The 23,840-nt window shown below is 40.6% G+C and overlaps 2 protein-coding genes across 9 annotated transcripts in view; one reads left to right on the forward strand and one right to left on the reverse strand.

Annotated features, from left to right (window-relative positions):
- The window catches only part of NEMP2 (nuclear envelope integral membrane protein 2), a 39,480-nt gene that overhangs the window by 11,832 nt on the left and 3,808 nt on the right, over positions 1–23,840 (forward strand). Inside the window, exon 9 of one of the 6 annotated variants that reach the window (XM_072931596.1) lies at positions 16,515–16,534. The exons of 1 other annotated variant lie outside the window; for it this stretch is intronic. In XM_072931596.1, the coding sequence (XP_072787697.1) occupies positions 16,515–16,518 (4 nt within the window). In that variant the 3' untranslated portion in view covers positions 16,519–16,534. 4 more of the 6 variants (XM_072931595.1, XM_032749465.3, XM_032749466.3 and 1 more) reach the window with 4 other exon arrangements.
- The window catches only part of MFSD6 (major facilitator superfamily domain containing 6), a 27,945-nt gene continuing 7,629 nt past the window's right edge, over positions 3,525–23,840 (reverse strand). For 2 of the 3 annotated variants that reach the window (XM_030277835.4, XM_030277836.3), the window contains exons 2-7: positions 21,674–23,270; positions 16,570–16,667; positions 10,750–10,911; positions 10,092–10,190; positions 8,042–8,322; positions 3,525–5,720 (exon numbers count right to left, since the gene is read on the reverse strand). In XM_030277835.4, coding sequence (XP_030133695.3) covers positions 5,538–5,720; positions 8,042–8,322; positions 10,092–10,190; positions 10,750–10,911; positions 16,570–16,667; positions 21,674–23,217 — 2,367 coding nt within the window. In that variant the 5' untranslated portion in view covers positions 23,218–23,270 and the 3' untranslated portion in view covers positions 3,525–5,537. Of the gene's footprint in view, positions 5,721–5,927; positions 5,947–8,041; positions 8,323–10,091; positions 10,191–10,749; positions 10,912–16,569; positions 16,668–21,673; positions 23,271–23,840 lie in introns of all 3 variants that reach the window. The other variant, XM_030277838.4, reaches the window with a different exon arrangement.

Here is a 23,840-nt window from a genome sequence, read left to right on the forward strand (position 1 = left end):
GTTTGCAGCTTTTGTTCTGGGATCTCCCCACGTCTCACTTGCAGAAACAAAGGCACATGAGGAGCAGTATGGCATTGGGAGCTTCTTCCTGGAAGAGCAGCTGTTTGAGACAAGGGCACAGTCTGAGCAAGATGAGCCAGCCAATGAAGAAGATGAGGAGAATGAAAATGAAACACATACACAAATGCCATTTCCATATGCTAATGAGCTGCTCTGAAATTTGAGAAATAACAATAACAAAAAAGAGACAGAAAACACACTTGTCCTAGAAAGGGAGGATACAGAATGAGAACTCACACTTGGCCTTTTCTTGTGGTTGCTGGTGGACAAAGATGGATTTTTGAAAAAACTGTTTCCTGCTACAGAACACCACAGGGGCTGTTCAAGTGAAGAGAAATCTCATGCTATGGGTATTTTCACGAGGTTAACAAACATTGTGTATTTCCAAGGCAAGTACAGGAGACAGCCTGTCCATGAGGATGCCTTCCTTTACCAAGGACACTACCTCTAGTAAACAGGGAATCTGTTTTGGCCCTTTCCATCGTCAAGTCCTCTGTGCTGAGCACTAGAGGGAGGAAAAGTCCTTTTTAATACTCTCCTTTATACTAAATACCCTCTGTGTCAAGACTTCTGATAATGCTGTTAGAGTGTCGATAAACTGTTCTTTGTGAGACTTTTCTTAGAGAGTTAATGCAGTCAGCTGCATTAACAAGGTTTGTTTCCTCTTCTGGCTAGGCTGGTCTGTTAGCTTAATCCTGCCTCTGCCTTTAGTTTTAAGCTCCCCTTACTCCTCAGAATGCTGCCTGACTTTTCACCCTCTGCCCATACTATTCTGTTCATACTACCTCTGCTGTAGTTACACTGCATTTTGTTCTTTCCAAGCCTTTGTTTATTTACATACTTTCTTCCCTCTTGTAGCAGATCTTCTTCTAAACCTTTAGCAGATCTTCTGCTAAACCTTTCTATAGCCCTCTGCTTCTCCCACCTCTAACAAGGGAGATGGTTCAGGAGAGGTTTTCCATCCCCAAACATTTTTGCTATTGCCTTCAGTTTCAGTGTCAGCTTACCTCAGGTGGGTGCTGCTGTCTGTTCCAGGCTTCTCGAGAGCCCCAAAAAGGCCACACAGGCTGAGGCTGTTTCAGCTGCTTGGAGAAACTGCTATTAACAGAGCCAGAGTCGTGCTGTGAGCCTGGAACTGGGAATGCAGATAACCCACACAGAGCTCCACTGTCCTCAGCGTACTCAGTAGTTTGTTCAATGAGTAAGAAGCAGAAAATCTTTCCTGGCAAAACAATGAGGGAAGATACCTGGCTTTTACCTTCCCCTTTTCAGCCATCTGTGGGACTTCTCACAGGACAAGTGGGGAGGACCAGAGAGAAATTTAGGCAGTCACATATATTTCAGCTTATGTATTACACAGTCCTAGGCTAGGGAGTAGTGTGCGTACCTCAGTTCATCCACCTGCAGATGTAATTTCTTTCCTTTGTTCTTTAGACTATCCCTCCCTGTATTCTGTTCTCACTTTGCTGTCTTCCTTTACTGTCTTACAAACTACAGAAAACAAAAGACCATTAATTCACCATCTGATCTTACAAACCCACCAGGGGAGCAGTTGGTGCTCAAGAAAACATGTCAGACTGGGATCTATCCACTTTAAAAGGGGTCTCTGTTCTTTGTAACATGCCTAATGGTGCAGCATGACTTCAATAGTGCAGGTGCTGTCCTGGGTTCTCCTTGTCCACTGCTGCAGCAGGGACAAAACCCGTTACCTCCAATGGTGCTAAGAAGTGTGGCCATACCATAATCCAAGAGCTCCTCTCCTCCAACAAAGGACTCAGAGTTGGTGCTTGAAAGCCTTAAAGCCTTACTGACCTGGTCTTTCCTCCTCTATATTGCTTCAATTTTGCAAGGAACACTTCCATTTTACAGTATGGCACCCTTTAGTGCCATAAAATTTTAAGTACCTATGCAGAATCTAAAGCATGTTTAGCAGAGAAAAGCCATGTCAAGCAGGTGATCCAAAATGCACTCGCTGTTAAGTCAAGATCATTCAAAAACAGAACAAGAGTTTTGTTTAGGAAGGCCACTAGCAGTAAGACCCATCCCTAAGAGAGGCTGGTGCTACCAAATCCGCAGCTAAATTGCCATGCACACTCAGGAAGTCAGGTTTGGCTTGGGGAGCTCTGCACCAGCAACAAGCAGTTACAAAAATAGAGGAAAGCCTCATTATCTTAGCTGGTTTGAGAGAAGGGTGGAAACTCCCCCATGAACAATGACCATAGACCAAATCAGATTTATTTAATCTTTGTGTCACCATCATGAAAATGGAGTACTTAAAATCATTACACACTACGCAAAGGATAGTCAAAGAGATGTCTTAATGGTTTTTTTTATGTTTTAAAGTACACAAGTTTTTTTCAGTGTACTTCATAGCTAGCCAAGAACTCCCATCCAGGCAATTTGAGGCTAAGGAAGAGAATCAGATTTGTCTGAACTTAAATGCACAGTTTTTCTGGATGTCCTCTCTTTAGTGAGGTAGTGATGATTACCCTTCCATAATATGGAGGCATGTAAGTACATATACGTACTGTGTAAGTACATAATACGTATTTACATACAATAACCCAGATTATACATTAAGGTAGTATTTTACCTAAGTAATATGTTAAATGGAAAAGCCTCCCCCTTCCCCCCGCCCTCTACCTCGTTTAGGTAATTGCATGTTTTAGAAGAGCACCAGGTACACCTACTTCAACAAGGAAAAAAGTTAAAAAGCAATAAAAATTAAATAAAAATCAACTCTGTTGTTCAGTAGTTGTGAGATCATCATTTGGCAGGAATGGGTAAATACCATTCAAAATAGAGCAGGAAACTACTAAATGCATGCAAAACAGAATGGCAGCAACAGGAGAAAGATGATGGCTACCTTAGTGGGTAGCTAATAGTGACCTTAAAAATCCTCCCAGGCCTGTTCCAACCCTGAAAGGGTTTCATAAACAAAACCTACCAAAACCAGCTGCTGTCACTTGGAGCCCTGTTCATTTGCACGGTGCTCCTGTGATATGTGGAGATGAAACAGCCTTACTGAAACACAATTGTTAAGTACTGTTGTTTTGGTTTTCAGCCAGAAAATCTAGGAACAGAATCTAGGCATTAATCCGTTGCCCTAACTCTTACAAAAGCCTTTCCTCCTTAACAAAGGATGTTAGATTTTTCTCTGCTCTGTGGTGTTCACAGTGATGCCCAGCACTCTTCCATATTGACCAGTTTACAATGCACATTGGTTTGCGTCCTTTACATTCCCTGCACCCCACAGAAGGGAATTGGTGCCTACAGTCATATTTTATTATCAAATGCTATTTTAACACAGTGCAAGAGTACTTCCCAAGCTCTTGGTTCAGCATCCTCCAGTGACTTTAGTAAAAGGTCATTATCACTGAATTATTTTCACTTCCGGGGGGTTATGTTCACTGCTGACACTAATATGAACAAATAAAATAAAAGTTCATGTTGATACTATTAAATATGTTATGGATATTTTATATTTCTTACCACAGTTTTTACAGTTTCACAAATATCAAAATCCAGGTGTACATGTCCATTTTGCAACATAGAATGACTATACAATTCCAAAAAGAGCAGGCATTTCAAATACACAATTCTGAAGTGTAAACACAGTGTACAAGCTCTTCACAATCCAGGTGCTATGCAGTAGCAGCTGAGGTAACACCATACAGCATGAACTCCACAAATGGTTGGTTAGCCTCAAGATGGTTTTTAGCATCCTTCTGTCCTGTCACCTGTTCAATCTTTAGTTCTCCCCCAAGTTATACAAACATAAAATAAATACATTTCTGATTTTAAAGGACACTTCGACAAGTCATGAGGATTTATGTGAGTACAGTACATTAAGTTTAAGTGCAAAAAAAGTAACTAGTGGCTAGTCATTGATGTTTCTTTTTATTGTCTATGGTGTTGGTCCCAGGCACTGCCAGAACGTGGGTTGTTCTAAAAGCACAGCTAAAGCACAGCTATGGGACAGCCCTTCAGTCAAGCCAACAGACGTCATAGTGGGTAAACCTGTGCACCCCTTTCCCTGCTCAGCTGCTGCCACCTTCCTCTCCCTGACTCTGGGCTCCTGCTGGCCTTGCCTCTGGCCCAGCTTGGTCCCCCAGCAGCACCTTCCCTAGGGAAGGCCTCGTACCTCACACACATCTCACTTCAGGAGGGCAGCTGAGCAGTGCTCCCTCGGTCCCAAGGGAGCAGAGTGCTCAGGATCTCCTGGGAACAAGCTCCTCATCTAAGAAAATAGACCTATCCTGACTAAACCCCCCTGACTCTTCCCTGAGCCCGAGGATTCCCCTCCAGCAGCAATTTTCACTATGCACCAGCACGAGCTGGCTGCAGACAGTATTAAGAAGCATAACCAAACATAAACCAAAGTCCTCCAGTGTCTTGACATTGGGCAAAGTAACTTCCTAAACATGCTGCAATTGAGTTACATTTGCTTCCTCCTGAGAATCTCTCACTCGATTTCTGCATCTACTACTTTGCCCCTATAATCCTAAACATTTAAGATTTTTAGGTGATTCCTCCCTACCCCCCCCGCCCTTCCCTAGGCACTTAAAGCTTACTGTTTTCTTAATAAATAACCATAGTAACTACACTTCATTAAATAAACCCCTGTATAGATGATGAAATAAAAAACCCAAAAAGATCACTGATCAATCTCAGGCTGTGCAATCTGGATCAAAGATTCTTGTCGCAATATAACACCAAACCTAAAATTACCCAAATGCACACAACCTTATACCCACCTGCAGGACTGCAAGCACAGAGGGTAACTTCTTCAGAAGCCTTCCTCCAACTTTTGTGTTGCACTAAAATGCCAGTTAAAACCTCTGCAGAACTAAACTTCTATCTCAAACAACAGAACAATAGCTTCAAAAACATATTCTTTGAATATGCATGTGGTTTACTTAATCCATCACCATAATACTAAGATACGCTTTCTTAAGCTACTCTGCTTCTTAGAAATCTTTCCAGAGACAGTTTCATGACAGTCCTAGAATTATTAGATCTGGTATTTTCTTTAGATCTGTATTTTCTGATTCAAGGAAACTCAGTGTCTCTCTTAAAAAGTCTTTTAAATTTTATTTGGGAATAAATTTAAAGAAAAAAAATTATCCCATCAAGTCAGACACACTGTGCCTCAACAAATGAGGAGTGAACTCCCTTTCTTCCCCAGATGGCAAAGAAATTTCATAGCACTTGACTCAGCTTTAGCAAAGCAGCTGAGAATTCTTCCTACCATTACATCTGGCCACATCACTTCCCTCAAGAATCCGACCTTTTGGCTTCCCTGCTCATGTTACTCTGTGTAGTCATATGAATATTCTTTATATAGTTAAAAAGCTTGCACTGCATCACATTATGATTGTTAAGATGAAGGAAGTCCTACTTTTGAGTTCCTACTCCAGCGTTTCCCAGGTGAGAAGCAGAATTCCATGCACTGGATTTGGAAAGATGAGAGCATCTCAGGGCCCTGCAGCAGCAGGCTGAGCATCATGATCCAACACCACATGGTTGCCATCTGCTTGGGAATCTGATGGTGCTGTAGGTGTTGGTGCAGAACAATTTCTGGACTGCTCAGAATCTGTTGGATTTTGGGGTTGTCTTGCTGAGCTGGCTGATGAAGCACTGCAATTCTCATTGGTTTTCTAAAAAGAAAAAGGTTGACAAAAGTCAACATAAATTCTCAGGACACTGTCCCCACTGGCAACCCCCAGATGCATTCAGGCACTGCTGGAATGTCATAAAGCATTGCTTTGAATGCTCAAAACATAGCAAGTCAAATGTAAAGCAGCAAAGCAAAAGTAGTACATTTAAATCCAGATGACACTAATAGCAAGCAGACAGCAGCTTACCTTCCATCTCTTTTCCTAACTGCACTTCCCCAAGAAGCATGCAAAAAACAAACTTGTGTTTCAAGGGGAATAAAACAATTAAGTGGACTTCAAAGTGTTTAGACAAGATAATTCTTTTTACAAAGCAAGTCTGTAACTTTTTTTTTTCACGCTTCTTAAATACAGTTGATCCCACCCTCCCCAAGAAACTGCTCAGACTTTCTGACTGGCAGAATTTTTACTGTACTGATGTACAAATCTAACAAGCCTTATCAGGAAACATAAGAGCACCTTTAAACACAGTTACATTCCCAGGGCTGAAACAGCAAACCTCCACACTAACATATTTCATTAGAAGGTGATGCACTGCCTATGATTATTTCTTTTGTACTGAAGCATAGAGAATGAGGCCAGTAGGTCCCTTTGTTTGAAGGACTATGAGCAAGCAGAAGCAAAACTGACCAAAATCTTAATGAAATAGGAAGGAATCATTTTTGTTATTAATTCTCTGTGTACTGACCCTTCTTCTAAATGATCTATTTTCATTTTAAAGGAAGCTATTTAACAAACTCAGTAAGAGAGCTTGACAGCCTTTTCCTAGTTTCAGTATTGTAGTATCATCAGCCTAAAATAAATGTCTGAGCACAAAGCCTGAAATATTTTGAAGCAAGTTTGTCCTCTTGGAGCACTGAAACAGGAATGAGAAATTTTGGAGAATACACAATGAAGAAAATGATACAATTTTCTTGGTGCATTGAATTCTGGCACATTAACAAGTAGTACTTTTGTATCAGCACTGTATTTTTTACAGGAATAAAAGAATAGTGAAGACAACATGTGCCACAGAGAACAGGCACAAAAGCCTTTCTGGCAATTCACAGTGCTCAGGAAAGCAGCTGGGTTCTCTCCAGCAGTGTTGGACAAGTCACTCTCAGACACCACACACCTGCAAAACATAATTTTCTTGCCATGTTCATTGCCTGAGTTCTGGGTAACTTCTTTGCTCCGATTTAACAGAGGGCAGCTTACACTAACCAAGATCCTGAGGACATTTGCAATGAGAAACTAAGCAATTTGTCTGGACACGTTACTTTGATCTCAGAGACCTTGTGATATCTTCAGCTCACATTCTTTGACTCTGGAAAGGTCAAAACCAAACAAAAACCCCAGCTAACCTAAAGCATGCCTCTAACACATCTCCAAGAATAAAGTCAAGTAAGAAAGGCAGGAGGTTGTTGACCAGGTGAAATTCCTACACCCAGGTCTGCTGATTCACACTCACATCCCAAATTACCCATTTCTAAAGACAGCACTTGTGGAAAAAGCATTTCTGTGTTTACGCCTACTGGGTGCAAGAAGGAACCTCGCCCACTCTGAACTTCAGACAGGTAAACACAGGGCTGAGACTGACCATGCTGTTCCAAACCCTGCCAGCACCTCCCTACTTGGCTTAGCAGCGTGCTCCAGCTCCAGTTGGAAAGGCATGGCCAGAGCATTACAAGATCCAAGCCCATCCAGCCACTGAGGCAGCTATTACAAGGTGCTCTGTGGGAAGACTGAACAGAAGGGTAATGGTGCACAGTAAGCACCAGCCACCAGATATTTTAAGTCCCAGGATGGCTCTTATCTGGTGTAACTCTAGGTAAAAGAGATTAACTTCTTTTGAAAAGAAGGTTCTGTATCCAATCAGCAGCTGTCTGGCACACAGCAGCCATGTACATGTCTGACAGCATCATCTAAGGAAGTAAAACTAAATAAAAATAATTTAACAGTCTGTTAAGCAGCTGTGCATCTTCATGTTTGCAAAATGCATAACCTGCACATTCCAACTAATATGAAAATAAAAGTAAACTTAAAGGGAATCCAAGTATATCCAAGTCTGCAAAACAGAATCTCTTTCTGTGTCTCCTCTTCTCCTACCATCTTCAGGAAGATACTACTTGCAAAGTTATTCCTGATACATTATACATCGAAAACAACTCTATTTAATGCAGTATTTGAACTATTGTGTCACAAGTCCAGTTTTACTACAAGCTGACAGAAAATACTTAACAGGTACTAACAGATTTACAGAGCTATCAAGGTTTCAAGGCTGCTAAAATTACATAAGAACTTCCTGAACATTAGAAGATTACCTGCAAAGGCTGATTCTCAGGAGCTGGGTTGGTTTTGGATAGTTTAACCATCTCTTTTATCTGGTAGACAGCATAAGCTAAAGTGACCCACGGAGAAGAACTGATGCCCCAGGCAGGCTTGTTCACATCTTCTTGCTCTTCTTGGTGTTTAGTTTTCTTTGGAGGGAGTCTGGGCTCAGTCCGAGGCATGATATCTTCTGACTGCTGCTGCACAAGGTCAATAGTTGCTATGGGAACAGGACTGGAAGGCACTGGAATCCTTTCTGCCAGCATTGTCTTTTCTGAAGTTTAAAAAAATCATCACTGGCATAAGCCAACAAGCTTAGAAAAGAACAACCCTGAAGCAGACAATGAGCATGAAGTGTTTCTTGCTTTCATACTGTGGTTATCACTGCCCTGAAAGCAGAGCACTGGCTCAAGCCACCAGGAGTCAGACAGGGCACAGTCTGGTTAGGGAAACGTGGCTGCTGTGCCACTGCACGGGGCTGAGGAGCATGAAAAACTCCAGCTGTGCCCAGCAAATAGTTCCCGTGGAGTTGTGCAGTTAGGGAGACAAGAATTAAGGATGGTGACAGACTGGAAGACACAAAGTATCTGTCAAAGAGTTTCAGGTAAAGGAAGAAATCCTCCCAAGAGACCTTTACCTCTCAGGTCTTCCAATGAACTGTGATAGGTTTTTGTAACTATCTTGAAATGTCATCCATAAAATGACTGCCATGACCCAACCCAATGTGCCTTACAATCTTGGAAGAGCCAGAGTATTGATACAAAAATAATTAAACAGATTTTTAGTAACTGGGGGATATTTTCAGGAATAGCTACGCGCTCTCTGTAAAAAACACATTCTGTAAACTTCGAAAAAAAAATAGTTTTTCCAAAGAAAATATTTTACAGATTTAAAAGGTTTTTTTTTTAATTATATAATTATATTTGGTTTAAAACTCCTAGATAGTACTGGATATTTAAGTAAGGGCTGGATGATCTCAAAGAGTGAATAAATGAAGAGACTAATGCTGCTCACACTTGACCACATGCTTCATTTTACTCATCCAACTGGTCTGCTTGAAAGCAGCTTAATTACTGTCATGCTTTAAATTAACATACACACTGTTAAAATGGGTAGTGTGTATTAAATGAAAACCAAAGACAGAAACAAAGAGAATAAGATCACTATGAACAAACTGGCCTTTTGTAAATTCATGTGCAATTAACTGAATGCTGATGGGAAACTGAAGCAGCAAATAGCCTTTTCACCTTTCCATTTTTTGCCATGATCATTTGAACACAGGTGAAGAAAATACTAGCAAAATACATACTTGAACACTTCAGTACAGGCAGCTTGATAACTAGTTAATTGCATATTCCAGCTAAAGAAAACTAACTTCTATTTCATACTCAAAGTTCATACTGTAAAGTATTCAGGTAAAAAGCAGCTCAAAATTTCATGACTTTTCACAATTAGCCAGAGTTTTACTATCTTTGTAAGAAATATATTCATGGCAAACCCCTAACTTTGCTCCAAGTATTTAGTTTCTGGTTAGCCTTTATATTGATAAAGATAGAGATTAAAAAGTTCAAGTTCCCCCAGAGAGGAGGTACCTCAGGTTTAAAAAAAAATCTATAAAATGTGGTGTCCTCTGAAGTCACCTCTACAATTTCTAGCAGGTGGCTTCGACTGGCAGAATATGAGAGCACAAAGTGGGACTGAGGTGACCTTAAAGAATTGATGCAACTGAAATGACTCACTACAGCTGTGAAGACTAACCTAAGGGATTCTCAGAACTGAGGGGACATACAGGCAGCAAAAGATATCATGTTTTCCTTCTGTGGACACTCAAGAACTCAATGCTGCCCTTCTTGCAGCAGCAGCAGCAGCATACCACTTTGATTTCTTCGTTGCTCAGGACAAAAACTTCTAACTTGAAAATGAACTGTTTTGTCAAAATCCAAGTTAAGACACCAAACATACAAAAGTAAAGCTGCAGGAGCTGCTGGAGGTTTTTTTTTACTACTTGTAATTCTATAGTGTCTCTGTGACATGAACATTTACCTTCTTCTTCATCAGGAACCAGCATCCACTGGATCAGTGCAAACAGAAGCAGAATCACTAAACAAGCCATCCCTATTCCTCTGAATGTGGCAGCAGGACCTGTAATGAGATTTTTTTTTCCAAAATTGAGAACCTACTTAATAAAATAAAATGAATCAACATTATGTACTTCTTGGCTATATATTGCCGATGTAGACTCTTATTAGATTGTTTCATTACATTTTCCTCCCCCATCCCTTCTTCAACAGGCTTTGTAAAGGATTTTTAAGCAAGTAATTAGATTCTCATTTGTTCATTGAGAGGCTTTATAGTATCAAACTATTCTCTCATAAAGGATTCATTCATCTAACAGATGAGGTTAGGTATTCGACACAATAATGAAAATATCTGGGTGTAACATATTGACTCAATCTGGAACACTGACAGAACAAAGCCATGAGCAATTTGGTCTGAATGCAGTGCTGACCTTGCTCTGATCAGGGGCCTGGACTGGAGATCTCAGGGCCCTTCCCAGCCTGAGAATTTCTATGATCCTGTATACAAAATGTACAACTCTTTAACGTATAAGAATACCCACAGCATAAATTAAGTTTAAAGCTGACAGTTTGGTAAAACCAGAATAAATAAAATTTAAATTTTCAACATTACTTTTCCTTACCAAAGTAATTGACCAAAACCCCTCCGACCATGGCTCCGCATCCTCTGCCCAGCCCCAAGTGGAGACCTTGCAGTATTCCCTGTGCCGACGTCCTCAGCTCCGGAGGCACGGCTGCGCTCAGGTATGAGATGCAGGCTGCCCAGATAGCTGCATGTGTCACACCTGCAGAGACCAGACATCATCAGGAGCACCAGGCACGGGGTGCCAACACAGCATCTGAGCAACTACACTCACCAGCTGGAGCACATGGAGAGAAAAAACAACAAAAACTGTCCAGTGACAAATGTCTGGGAAGTACAAATCAGCTTTTGGTAATGTGATACTGACAACCAGGCCACAGAGAGACAGGACAACTCCTTCTCCAGAGCCTGTCAAAAGCTCTTTCTCCCTCTAAGATGACCTCACTTCTCTTCTAAGGACACAGTCTTTAGGGAGACAAGTCTCTCTTCCAGATTCCTTGTGCCTTCATAGTGACCCAAGGCCTTTGGAATACAGTCCCAATTTCACAAGCTGTAGGCAATTAAAGCATTGATGCCTCTCAGCAGTCTCCTTACCACCACAATGAAGGCAGCACAAAGGTCATAAAATCCCAACACTATCATAGATATCCATGCCATTTCAGAGGCAAAAATTAAACCCCTCCTGCCCTTCTCACTCCCTGCAAAAACCCAGCACCTCCCAGCAAACTCTTTCTGAACTCAACACCAACAGACTCTGCATTTAGCACGAAACAGTCCAGATGAGAACAGCACACAAGCTCCTCAGGGGAGGCCAAAGACATCACTTTCCATAGCTGCTGTTGAGAGGCAGTCAGTGTGCCTCCCTCCTGCTGTGGCTGCATCCTGCCGTGCCTGCATCCTGTGTGGGCATTGCCACCACTTCACCCACCTCTGCAGCAGCTGTCCTCAGTGCCATCAACTGGCCCACAGCAGCCCCAGTCCTCAGTGCCACCAACCACGGCCCAGTGACAGCCCCAGTGCTCACTGCCACCAACCACGGCCCAGTGACAGCCCCAGTGCTCACTGCCACCAACCACAGCCCAGTGACAGCCCCAGTGCTCACTGCCACCAACCACGGCCCAGTGACAGCCCCAGTGCCCAGTGCCACCAACCACGGCCCAGTGACAGCCCCAGTGCTCAGTGCCACCAACCACACCCCAATGGCAGCCCCAGTGCTCACTGCCACCAACCATGGCCCAATGGCAGCCCCAGTGCTCAGTGCCACCAACCATGGCCCAATGGCAGCCCCAGCCTCCAGCAGAGACTGTGCAAAGTGTCTATCCCAGCACAGGCCTGGCAGATTGGGGTTGGGAACACTTTTTGCTCCTGCAGGAGAACTGAGGGACAGCCAGCACATGACCCTCAGTGTGTGAGGCTGGCTGCAGGTGGAGCCCTTGCCTTGGAGCATCTGCCTGGGGGCCTATGTGGAGTGGGGAAGAACAGGACAGGAAAAGGCAGGGTTGTGGAGATGTTAGAAAAACAAAACAGTTTTATAGTCCTTCACACATTAAATAAGCCTGAACTATTTTGCCACCCTCAGACTGAGTGGGAAATTTTTTTTCCTTATTTCAGAGGTAATAAAAATAGTCATCACAGTTTACCAATGCCTAAGCTCTATTGCCTCAGTTTTAAACAAATATTGGCACAACTGACAATTCCGTCAACATGTTTCTGTCCTCTACACTTGACTTAGTAATGAACAGTTGGACAATCAATAATAACTTAGGCATTTAGGCTGAAGACTCTTAAGAGCAAGAAAATACATTTTCATAACATATGGAATAATGTGGGTTTTGCTTAGGTAAAATGAGAAATAGCACTATATGAAATCAATATAGTGCAGGTATACAGATGTTAGATGTCCACCAGGCTTTCCACGACAAATTTACTCAAAATCAAACCCAAAACTCCTCAAGCTTTGGGTATTTCACACACACACACACACATATATATATATATGTGTATGTATCTCTCTCTCAAGGTTTTGGTATTAGTACATCACTGCATTGAAAAACCAAAAGCTTGCATTAAAATGAGTCTGTATTACCTTACCATTTATAGTTAAAGGCTTTAAAACTCACAGATTTTCTATGCAAAAAGCTTAAGAGTTTTGAAAGTCACTGAGTCCCTACTTTCTTTAATGCAGATCCATGGATGCATTGCAAATAGCAACTAAGAGCTGTCCCAAAAACAAAGCAGAGCTAATTTAAAATAGGTAAAGTGGTTTTGGTTTAGAAAGTACATCAATTAACATAAAACATGCAGTTTTATTAGCTGTTAGGAGCAAGGCAATTCCTAAAGCCAGGCAAATAAAAAACACATCAGAAATTATTTGAACTGGGTTGGAACACAAAAGGCCATAACTTAACCAACAGGTTCTTGCATGCTTTCATCTTTAGCAGTGAAAGCCCCACTAGAACACAGTGTTCTCAGTTTCTCTGAAAACAAATCCATACCTTTAAATCAGCTCACTACACTTGCCTTTAAAGGCACAGCCTTTTTATTTTAGTACGTGTACATTATTAATGTGATTTTTATTGGAATTATCTATACAACAATAATTATTTGAAACAGTTTTTACCACAACTTACATAAGAAGTGTGGTCTAGTTTACTGTTACTGCTAACCACAATTCTTTTTAAGAGAAGTTGCTCACTATATATATTGTGACATTATTTGCTAAAACCACTAACCACCATTTCATCATCTGCACAACAGTTCTAACAAGTGCAGCATTCCTAGAGTGATGCTTGTAATTTTAGTGAATTCAGGATAATTTATACATAAACCATGAGCTGAATATTTGGGGATCCAAATTTATTTCAAGAGAAATATGTATTATAATTACTGTCAGCCAAAGGCCAAACTCTTTGTTCTCTAGACATAACTGTGTTGCTGGAACATTAGTAGGAGTCACTTAGAATAGTACTTGTTTTGGAGTTTGCTGAGTAACTGCCAAGTGAAAACAGCTCATTTTCAGGTTAACAAGATAGTTTTGTAATTTAGAAAAAATTTCCAATGCAAATTGGTGAGCTAGCATAGCTGTTATCAGAGGATCTGGATCAGTGCCCTGGAACAATAAATTGCAGCTAACTAGCATAGCAAAACTTTATCTGCTAAGTGCCAAATGAACAAGATTGCTTGTGTGCAATATATGTAGATATGTATGCTTTGCAATGATGTCTTGAAATCTTCAGTTATTACAGACTCAGCCTTGGCTCTTATTTTCATACATTGCCTGTGCAAGTCAATACAGCATAGTGGTTGAAAACTTTGCATTGAGAAGCGAGTTTAAATCTCCTCATTTACTCCTTTGAGAGTGCAATGCAATGAAAGCTGTCCTCATCCCATCTACAAACAGCAGCTGGAACACAGCATGGTTCTTATTACAATCAATAGATGCGGTCTGCAGAGTCATCTTCCAAAAAGGTCTCCATGCCCTTCAGCAACAGCACATGGGGATAATCCTGCTTGTATTGCAGAAACATATTCAACAGAAAAATAATTTTTTTACAGAAGTCAATGAAAAGTTTTGTTAGCCTTAAAATCCCTTGAGCTGATGGAACTGGACTTTACATAGAATATGACAGCTTCTTGGAAAAAAAGTTCTGTACAATCAGAGCAAGGACTTCACTGAGGGGTTTCAAAGACCTGTCAACTTGATGGCCCACATGTTGTACACAATCTACTCCTTTTTTTGGTTTTCAATACTTCTAATCCTTACATAGAGAAAACAGCTACAACCCTTGTTTCCCTGTCAAAAAGCTCACTTAAAAATAAGAGCTTCCACCTCACCAAATTTCATTAAGGTGCCACTGACAATAAGTGGTTATGTAGGAGGGAAAGCGAGCCCAAAGAAACAGGACTTGGAACTGCTGCAGAAAAAAACAACTACTCTAGAAAAGATGAAAACTGGTAAGAGCAGGAAGGGAATGAATAAAGGAGGCGGGGGGAAGTCAGAAGTACTTCTAAAAAGATAACCTTGATCCCCCATTTGGCAACACTGAATGAGATGAGATGACTGAAATCCTTTAAATGCGGAGGCAGTGGTTAGACACACACAGGGCACTCATGGACATCAGGGACCAACAAATGACATCTGATGCAGGCTGAAAAGAGCACACAGAACACAGAGACCTGGGGGCTGGGTAGGGGAGCTGTGCGTGGGTTTGGTTTGGGTTTAGCTCTCTCATTTGCTGACTATAAATAACTGCAAATAGCCAGATTAACCAAGGAGCCCATGATTCAGCAGTGGCTAAATACGGTAACATCTGGCAGATACATTTATGACAAAGTATTATTTTGAAGGTCCTTAATTTTTTCTTCAAATCTCAATTATTCAGGATTTGTGTACTGTATACTCTTCCTGTATGTAAAGGCAAATCTATGTATTGTGCAATACATATTGAAACTTCAGCAGAATAAAAACCACATTCAAAGTACAAGAAACTTCTATAAGCCATTGACTTACAGGATTCTTCCAGGCACAAACTTATAGCTGTGTAGGTGAAACCACAAGGGGTTTTTCCTGTATTTTGTTATGGGATAGCTTTAAAACAGGACTGCCTAAAAGGCAACATCCGAAGCTTTGTGTTCATAATATTTTTCCCCTAGATGTTTGAGCAAGTGAGAATAACACATACTCATCCTTCAGGTTCCTTCTAGAATGTTCCTATTTTAACACTTGGTATGAACAATGAAGCATCAATTCAATAGTTGTGGTTTGGGGGATTTTTAATAACAAAATTCAGAAGCTTGCTGTTGTGGCAATTACAATATGATAAACTGGTTTTGTTATCTTGGAACGTTAAGGAGCCAGGACATGGATCTCTCTGTGTGTATGTAGAGATCCACACAGTGCTCTCTAATGGCATTTTGGAACTCAAAGTCTACCTTACAAAGACTTCTGTAAATGTAATAGAAAAAGTTAATTTAAATTCAAGTTATGCTGCACATAGAATAAAACTTCTAAGTATAATCTGTGGGAAAAATTCGCAATATTATTATATAAAACAAACAAACAAAAAAAAAGATGGCTTTAAAGAGATGGTAAAAAATTGTATTCTTCAGATAGTGAAGAAATAGAAAGTAAAACAATTCCACTTTTTCATGGTTTTGAGAAGTGGTATCCACCATATGTAACAAAAAGAGGTCATAAAAACTAAGCTAGAACAATGTATTCTTTAACAGTGCAATGAAGATCTTACAGACTTCTACAACAGGATTTGAAAACAGGACTCAAGTTACTTGTCAACAGACCACACCTCTGTCCTTGTAAATAAGTTTGTGAAAGGCCATCTCTCAAAGAAGTTGTCTTAGCATTGAGAAAGCTGTTGAGAGAACTTCTGCTCTAGCTATTAAAACAAAAAAATCTATAATCTATAAGTACTGATGGAACTGACAAATTTTAACAGAGATAGAATGACCCAGACTGTGTTTGGAGGTTTTTTACAGCATCCTTTCAAGGACTGCAACCTCTGGCATTTAATGAAGTTTGCGTTTTATCACCAAACAGGATTTGCAGTAGGTGTGTACCCTTGTAGCTCATGCTTCTGTCTCTTTGTTTATTTAAAGGGTGTGTTGGTCTCACACAGTTCTGTTTGAATAAACAGAGAACTGTGCACAATTAAATGCACACCCACCCTTTTGACGTCAAGTATTTCCCAGGATAAACACTAATGCTTTATGTTTTTAATGAACCTGCATTGTCTGGGGTATTTGTGGTCAAAAAATTAGAGAACTACTACGTTTTTTACTTAATCATAGCTGACTTCAAAACAAGATAAATGGAAGCACCTGATCTTGTGCTGGGAGCTCTTACCTTGAAGCACTTCCATCGGAAGAACAGTCCAAGCATTTTCCAGATACGAGATGTAGATGTATCGTGCTGTGTTACAGGCAAGGCCAATATAAAGCACTCTAAAGGAAATAAAGAAAGGAGAATCAGGACAGTCTGCACTTTCCCTTTCTTGTATGTTATAATACAGCTTACTGATTTAGAAGTTATTTGCACGCATATGGTTTGCCAGTGTAAAGCATTTGCTCAACACAAAATATATCCTTGAAGTCCTACACCCAAACATAAGCTCTCTTCTTGCCTATTCAAAACAATCAAAATCCTAATATTAAAAAAAAAAAATCAAAGAGACAGCAAATCAACTGGGCTTTTAACTGAGCTCTGTAGTTCTATGCCACACTCTAAACGGGATTGTTCAGAGAGAGAATTTCTGAGTGCATTCAACATCCTTTCCAAACAACCTGCTTTTCTAATCATCTAGAGATTCATTCTGCCATTTCAATGAAAGCCTGGAGCAGGTTTGTATTAAAGGAATTAATTTTAACCCAATTAATACAAGTTTATAGTCCCAGTATCTGCAAACTGCTCAGAACTACTCTAAAACACATCCCACAGAAGCAATATGGTTTATAACAACATGCCTCAGGATAAAACTTAGCCATCCTGTTGAAAAGCAGCAGATGCTGCATCTCAGAATTTAGAGAAAAAGAAAAAAAAAAAAGCTCTTACAACAGCTTTTAAACAATGAAATACAAAGACTATTTGTGAAGTGCATTTCCCACTGCACATTTAACCTGATGACTCTTCCCTTCCATTTTTTTTAGATTTAGCATAGCTTCCCTCTGGGGTGCTCATTCATCCAGCTATCTTCCTCTTATTTTTAGATGGATCTTGGCAAACAAAGGCTTAATTGAAAACATGTTTACAGCTTGAGAAAGGGCGCTATTGCAACCTTTAAAGATTTTTTTCAGGGACAAGGCTAATTTATTGTCCAAATAGGGCTTGTTGTTTGAACCCCGGTTTGGCATAAGTGAAATAAATGTAATTGATAATTAAGGTGAAGCACTGACCTTGTGAAAGGGCTCTTTATTCTTTGTGCTGCTTTTTAAGCTAGTTTTTCTACAAATGCACACCAATAATTAATTAAATGGTACAGAGCCACTAGAAAATCTAGACTGAGACACAGTCACAAAACCACAGCATCTTGTCAACATTTGGGGTCTCCACATACATAAGCTGACAGTGAAAAATCCAGTACCAGAGTTTTTATCATGTCAGCGATATCAAAAAAAGGCCCGAGTCTTTCATAACAACATGAATTTACTTTCAACAAGTAGGGCAAGCTGGCAGGAAGTTGCCCCTCTCAGTCATAGATGAAATCAAGCAGTGCTGCATCCAGATACATGTGAGGTCCATGAATAGCTGGTTTAAGCTGCCTTCAGGCAACATAAGGAGGAAAACATGGGAAGCCATAAAAAAGTTCACTGTTATACAATAATGAGAACAAACTTGTTCTTTTTGTTGTGAATCTTAAATTTAATCTCATCCTTTAATTATTGCCTTCTGTTCCAAACAAATAACTTGGTTCCTTTCATAGCCACAACTTAATGTAATTCTTATGTACAACCACATTTCTGAAACGTATTAGGACACATCAGCCTCAAAAGTAACCAAATTCACAAGGTCTGCAGGCTCCTGTCTTCATTCCCCTACTAGAAAGGCCCAGGCTGATGCATACGCTCTGGAACACAAAGGGATGGCCTCACCATGTACCTTTGTTTTTCCTCAGCAGCAGTACAGATGCACCTCTCTGTTTAGGATGAGCTCTAGCCAGCCTAATTTCACTTTTGTCTAGCAAAAACTTTGTCTGTTCACAAAGAACTGTCTTCCTATCTCAGCTGTTCCCTAGCACAGACAGACCAGAGATGTGACCTCCTGCTGTTTCAGAGCTCTCCATCATCACTAACCACTCACCTGCCTGTGTTTTTCCAACATGTTACATTTGCAGAAAGATTTGGAGTTTAAGAGCAGAAATTTAGTCAGGTTCTACCTCTTAATTTGTTAGAATATATGTACAGAGTTTTAGGTAAATTACAGTTTGTGACAATTTCTATAAATATGGTTTTGGAGGGGTACGTCACACAAAAACTTCTGTGTATTTACAGAGTCTTTTCAAAAACGCATTTATAATAATCACTTAGGCTCCTTATCAGACATAAATGTTAAATGTAAACAGATGTTCCTTATGAACCTTATATGCAGCACCCACAGAGACACCATACTCAATTCACAGGTTAAACATTTAAAGCACTGAATCTATATTTGTGACAAGGAGCCGAAGCTGTTTACAGCCATGACTACGAGTCTCTGCTTCCCATAAAAACTCACATGCTGGAACTGTGGTCAGACAAACACATTCTAGCTTAACCTCAAGTAGGAAGTTATTTTCAGAGCTTAACATCATCTTCTTAAGTGACTAGCAGTTTTGAGTGCTTCTACACCAGGTGGGGTCTTAATATTTCATAACCAGTTTTGTACACTTTTTTTGTCATAGTATCATGGAATGGTTTGGGTTGGAAGGGACCATAAAGATCATCTAGTTCCAACCCCTCTGCCATAGGCAGAGATACCTACCATTCATTAGGCCAGGTTGTTCAAAGCCCCATCCAGCCTGGTCTTGAACACTTCCAGGGATGGGGCAGCCACAGCTTCTCTGGGCAACCTGTGCCAGGGCCTCACCTCACAGGGAAGAATTTCTTCCGAATATCCTCCCAAAGAAACACTAGAAGCACACATGCACTGCACAAATGTATGAATAGTAGAGCTTATGAAGTTAGAAATTGGGCATTTTAATCAGCAGGTATTTAATATGGTCATGCATAAAGCATTTGGACAATAATTTGAGTATTAGTTTTAAAAATTTGTAAAAACCTAAGAGGTTTCAAACTGTTGGAAGGATTTTATTAGCCACCACATAGAATGGTAGAAACAAAGATTTTTAAGACTTGAAACGGGAAACTGAGCTTCTGTCTGATAAGGTGTAAAGCCTGATTTCTTGCAGTTCTACAGAGGACATTCAATAGCATTCTTTCCTGCTACTGTGACAATGCATGCAATTCTGGTACTCATGTGTGTCTTCACACACTCAGCACAGAAATAAAAATTGAATTATAAGTATTCAAATACTGCAGAAAGAATGTCTACATCTAGAAATCCAACAACCCAACAGAAGAAAGGAATTTTGAGCTATTAAAAAATAGATAAAATATCAACACCAAATGCTTCTGGATAAGGATATGGACTTGGAGGCTATTGGAATTTTATTCCTAATAGGAAAATTATTATATGCACTAGAAGGCAGCAGACAACACATATACAGAACTGTCAAAGAAGATGAGCTATGAACTCCTATCCATACTTCTTTGGAGAAGAAAAAAAAGAAGTTTGCTTCCCCTCAAACACAAAAAGTTCAAAAGTACAAGGCAGCAGGCAACCAGGAGGAGTCATCTCAAACTACGATGACTAAACACAAGTAAGCATTAGATAACACTAAAATATGACTAATGTGCATTTCCCAGGTGTAGTATGCAGAATGGTGTTTTATAGAAAACAGGGACTAGTGTTTAAACAATTTAATCTTGATCCAATCTTGGATTCACAGGCTTAGCAGTGCCAAAAAAAAAAAAAAAAAAAAGAAAAAAAGGGAAATAATCCCATATATCATTCTTCTTTTCACTGGCCAATGCTCCCATCCCTTCTATCTCATCTTATTCACAATCCTACCACTCTTTTGGTTTTCATTCTTTAGTTGAAGTCTAAGCCTGAATTTTGTACTATAATATACAATGAAAGAGCATACCCAAGCTATCTTTACCTATGAAGACTGTGATCTGTTCTCACCACTCCTCCATCATCATATCCTTCCTCCAGGCTTTGCATACAAGGTGTCATTTTCTCTTTTAATTATTGTCAAATTCAGAGATTAAGACTGATTCTAAGTAAAGAGATCCTCCTCAGTTTCAAGTAAGAAAGAACTCCATCTTATAAGTAATCTCTCAAATTATTGTGCTAAACATCTGAAACATTTTTAATAGAGGGCAAATGAATAAAAATATTTATCCCAATAAAAGCAAAACAAAGAGCAAAACCTTAGAACAGAATACACAAAAAGAACAAACAGCTTAAAAATACATCTCAATGATTGTATGATTATAAACTGGGCATTTGGAAAGGACATGATGCTAACAACACACAACTCTGAACTTAGATGCACAAAATACCTGAGTAAATATTAAAAAAAAACACCTTTGCAGCTTCATTAACTCAGGTTTTCCCCATCTTTCCTCCCCTGTGCTTTTTCTAAAGAGTAGTAGAGGGATTTAGAATATGTGGCTATTAAGTCAATTTAGTGAATTGACTGGAAAACAATGTTCACTAATATGCTGGAAGCAATCGCTTTCACTTACACAAGGCAAAACCAACAGGACAAGCCCTGCAGCCATCTCACTTCATAGCTGACACACGCTGCTGCAACTCAAGGAGGAGAGCAAGCCCTGAATTAGTGACACTGCCAGGCTGCAACCTCATTCTGCCAACACCCAGAGTCTGATTACGAGGTCATGTACACAGGAGGTGCTCACCTCGTTTCCTCAGCTCAGCTTCTCCCCTCTCAGTCTGCAGCTGACACCTTTCAGGCTACTGTGGGGGCCATGAACTGCCCTGCAAGGGGAACTAGGCTAAAGCAGGAGGTTTGCAGAATGCTGCTACTCACATGAAAAAAACTGAAAAACTAATGGTATTTGTATGGCAAAACAGACAACCCTTGAGTGGGTGGCAATCTGTAAAGATCTCTAACAAAGTGATGCATCAGGGAACAAGGGTATCTTCTGGAACCATCTGCAAAAGGTTATGGTGCCAGGCATATAGCACATACTAACATAAAACTCAAATGCAAAGCAAGCATTTCAGAGCATTTTCAACTCTTAAAATAACAAAAAAAATCCATCATGTGAGCCACATAACTGAGCAGGAATAAAAAAAAAATTAGCTTGAGTTTCACTTTGTAGCACAAGGGCTGAGCCTGAGTCACCATATTTGTACAGCTCTTTAATGATTGCTGCCATCTTACCTGATGTGACCAACCAATTCAATGAGTTTGTGGCTAAAGAAGTAGGCAGTCAGCTCAGACACGTGACTGAGCACAGAACAAACTCCAAAGAGAGTGGTGGTGCCATTCAGGTCTTCCAAGTGCCAGTACAGAAAGGTGAATACAAAGCCATAGCCAAACCCCATGAACCAGGCCACGAAGAGCACGGAGCCATATTGGATACTGCACAGCAGTTTAATTAGGTCCCAAAAACTGAAAGACTGTGACTGACTTATACTGGTAGGAGTGTTATCTGAAGATTCATTGGAGGCATTTCTGTCCCCCTGTGAGATCTCTACCTCTTTTCTCTTATTTTCATCTTGCTTGAAGTGTGCGTAGTGAAAGCGAAACTGGGTGGCCACAATTAACGCCATCGTCATGAGGACACCAAAAACAATGAAAACGATCCTGTAGTTCTTGTACTCTGGAGCTTTACATCCTTGACCTTCAATGGCAACTTCTGTGTGAGTGTAGTCAATGCCAATTCCCACAGAGAGCATGGCCAGCCCCCAGCCCAGAGACCCCCACATACGCTGCAATCCATAGCGGTCCCTGTGTTTGCCAAGGTACTGCAGAGTTATGGTGTCCACAATGGTAACAGAGGAAGCACTGAAAAATTCTCCTATTATGACAACCAGCAGAATGAGCAGAAAGATGGCCTCTACTTCCTGTTGATCATAAACGAGCACAGCTTGGTCAGAAGGCATTGGCTTTGTGCTGATGGAAGCTGTGGTGGTGCTCAGAGTTGTGTTCCCTAGTGAGGCTGGGCTAGTGGTGGTGCTTTGCAAAATCAAATGGGTACTGTTTTCTAAGGTAAAATCCTCATCATTGCTCTGTGTAGGTACCAGGAATGTTATTTCGGGATTAGGTGTCCCCATTGTTTCCAAAGTGACTGGACTAGAAGTGACCAGGTCTCTCCTCCCACGAACTTTCGGGGATGCAGCACTCACTGTGGTTAGTGGAGAAGACATCGAGGTGTTTTGCAGAATTGTTGTTAAAAGGCTGCTTGCGTTGGTGGGATGTGCAGGGGGAAGGCCCTTTGGTACACATCTTAAGGTGGCTGGTCTCACAAAGCCAATGCCCAGGTTGAACAAAACCCAGCATAAAAGCGAGAACAGGAGGACAATCTTGCCTTTCTTGAAGCGATCTGCCACCACTCCCCAGAAGGGAGCACTGCAAAACTCAATAAAGTACCTGATGCCCACCAGAAGTCCACTCTGGCTGGGTGTCATACCCAGCTGCTTGTAGTACACGGGCAGCAAGGGGTAGAGAGAGCCATACGCAGAATAGAAGAAAAAATAAAAGACCTTTGAGATCAGAAGATCGTTGTTTATTTTGACACAGTGCTTTTCTAACCAATCCAGCTCTTCATCTGGGGCAGTGGTTGTCTCTGTCGAGGGGGATTCATTACTGGGGGGCAAGTCTTGATCCTTGGAAATGCCATTGAAAGGATCAGCAAGCACATACTTTCTCTTCTGTTCTTCTTCATCGTCGGTTAGAATGGCCACCTTATCATCAGCTGCCATGGTTTACCATAAGCATCCAATAACTGGTGGACTCTCAAGGAACTAGGGCTACCCTGTGAACAAATAAAACATAAGGAGGTTAAGGTACCACAGGGGAGCAGATCCACAATGCCAGCCATCAAGGACAAAGACAGCTTCTTTCTTGTAACATGCCTGAGCAATAAGTGCAGTATTCAGGGTTGTTTGTCTAGACTAGTGGTACATGGTAGCACCAATAAAAATGTGTTTTATGACCAATTCTGTGAAGTTCTCCCAACATCAGCTTTTATATTGTGCAATAAAACATCTTTCATGTTTAGGAGAGAAAATAACATATCTTCAGAGTTACTGTGGCAATTAAGTGCTAGAATTTGCAAGTCTCTTCTTTCAAGTAGGCTTTTCTCCCCCAAGGCTAACTGCTTTATTTCCAGTATTCCTTCCTATGCCAAAGGTTAGTCATGATTTTGTAATTAAGCAATGCAGCCACATATATCCGGGTTATTTTGATCACCAAAACAAATTAGTATCCAAAGCCTCATGATGGCCTTCAAAATTCTCATCAGTCTCCTTTCAAAACACATTTTTCTAAGACTCCACAACTACAGCAGAAATTGATGGAAGGCTTGAGCTTCTATGGTGAATGG

The sequence above is a fragment of the Taeniopygia guttata genome, chromosome 7 (assembly GCF_048771995.1).
Source record: "Taeniopygia guttata chromosome 7, bTaeGut7.mat, whole genome shotgun sequence".
In the NCBI taxonomy this organism is placed as follows: Eukaryota; Metazoa; Chordata; class Aves; order Passeriformes; family Estrildidae; genus Taeniopygia; species Taeniopygia guttata.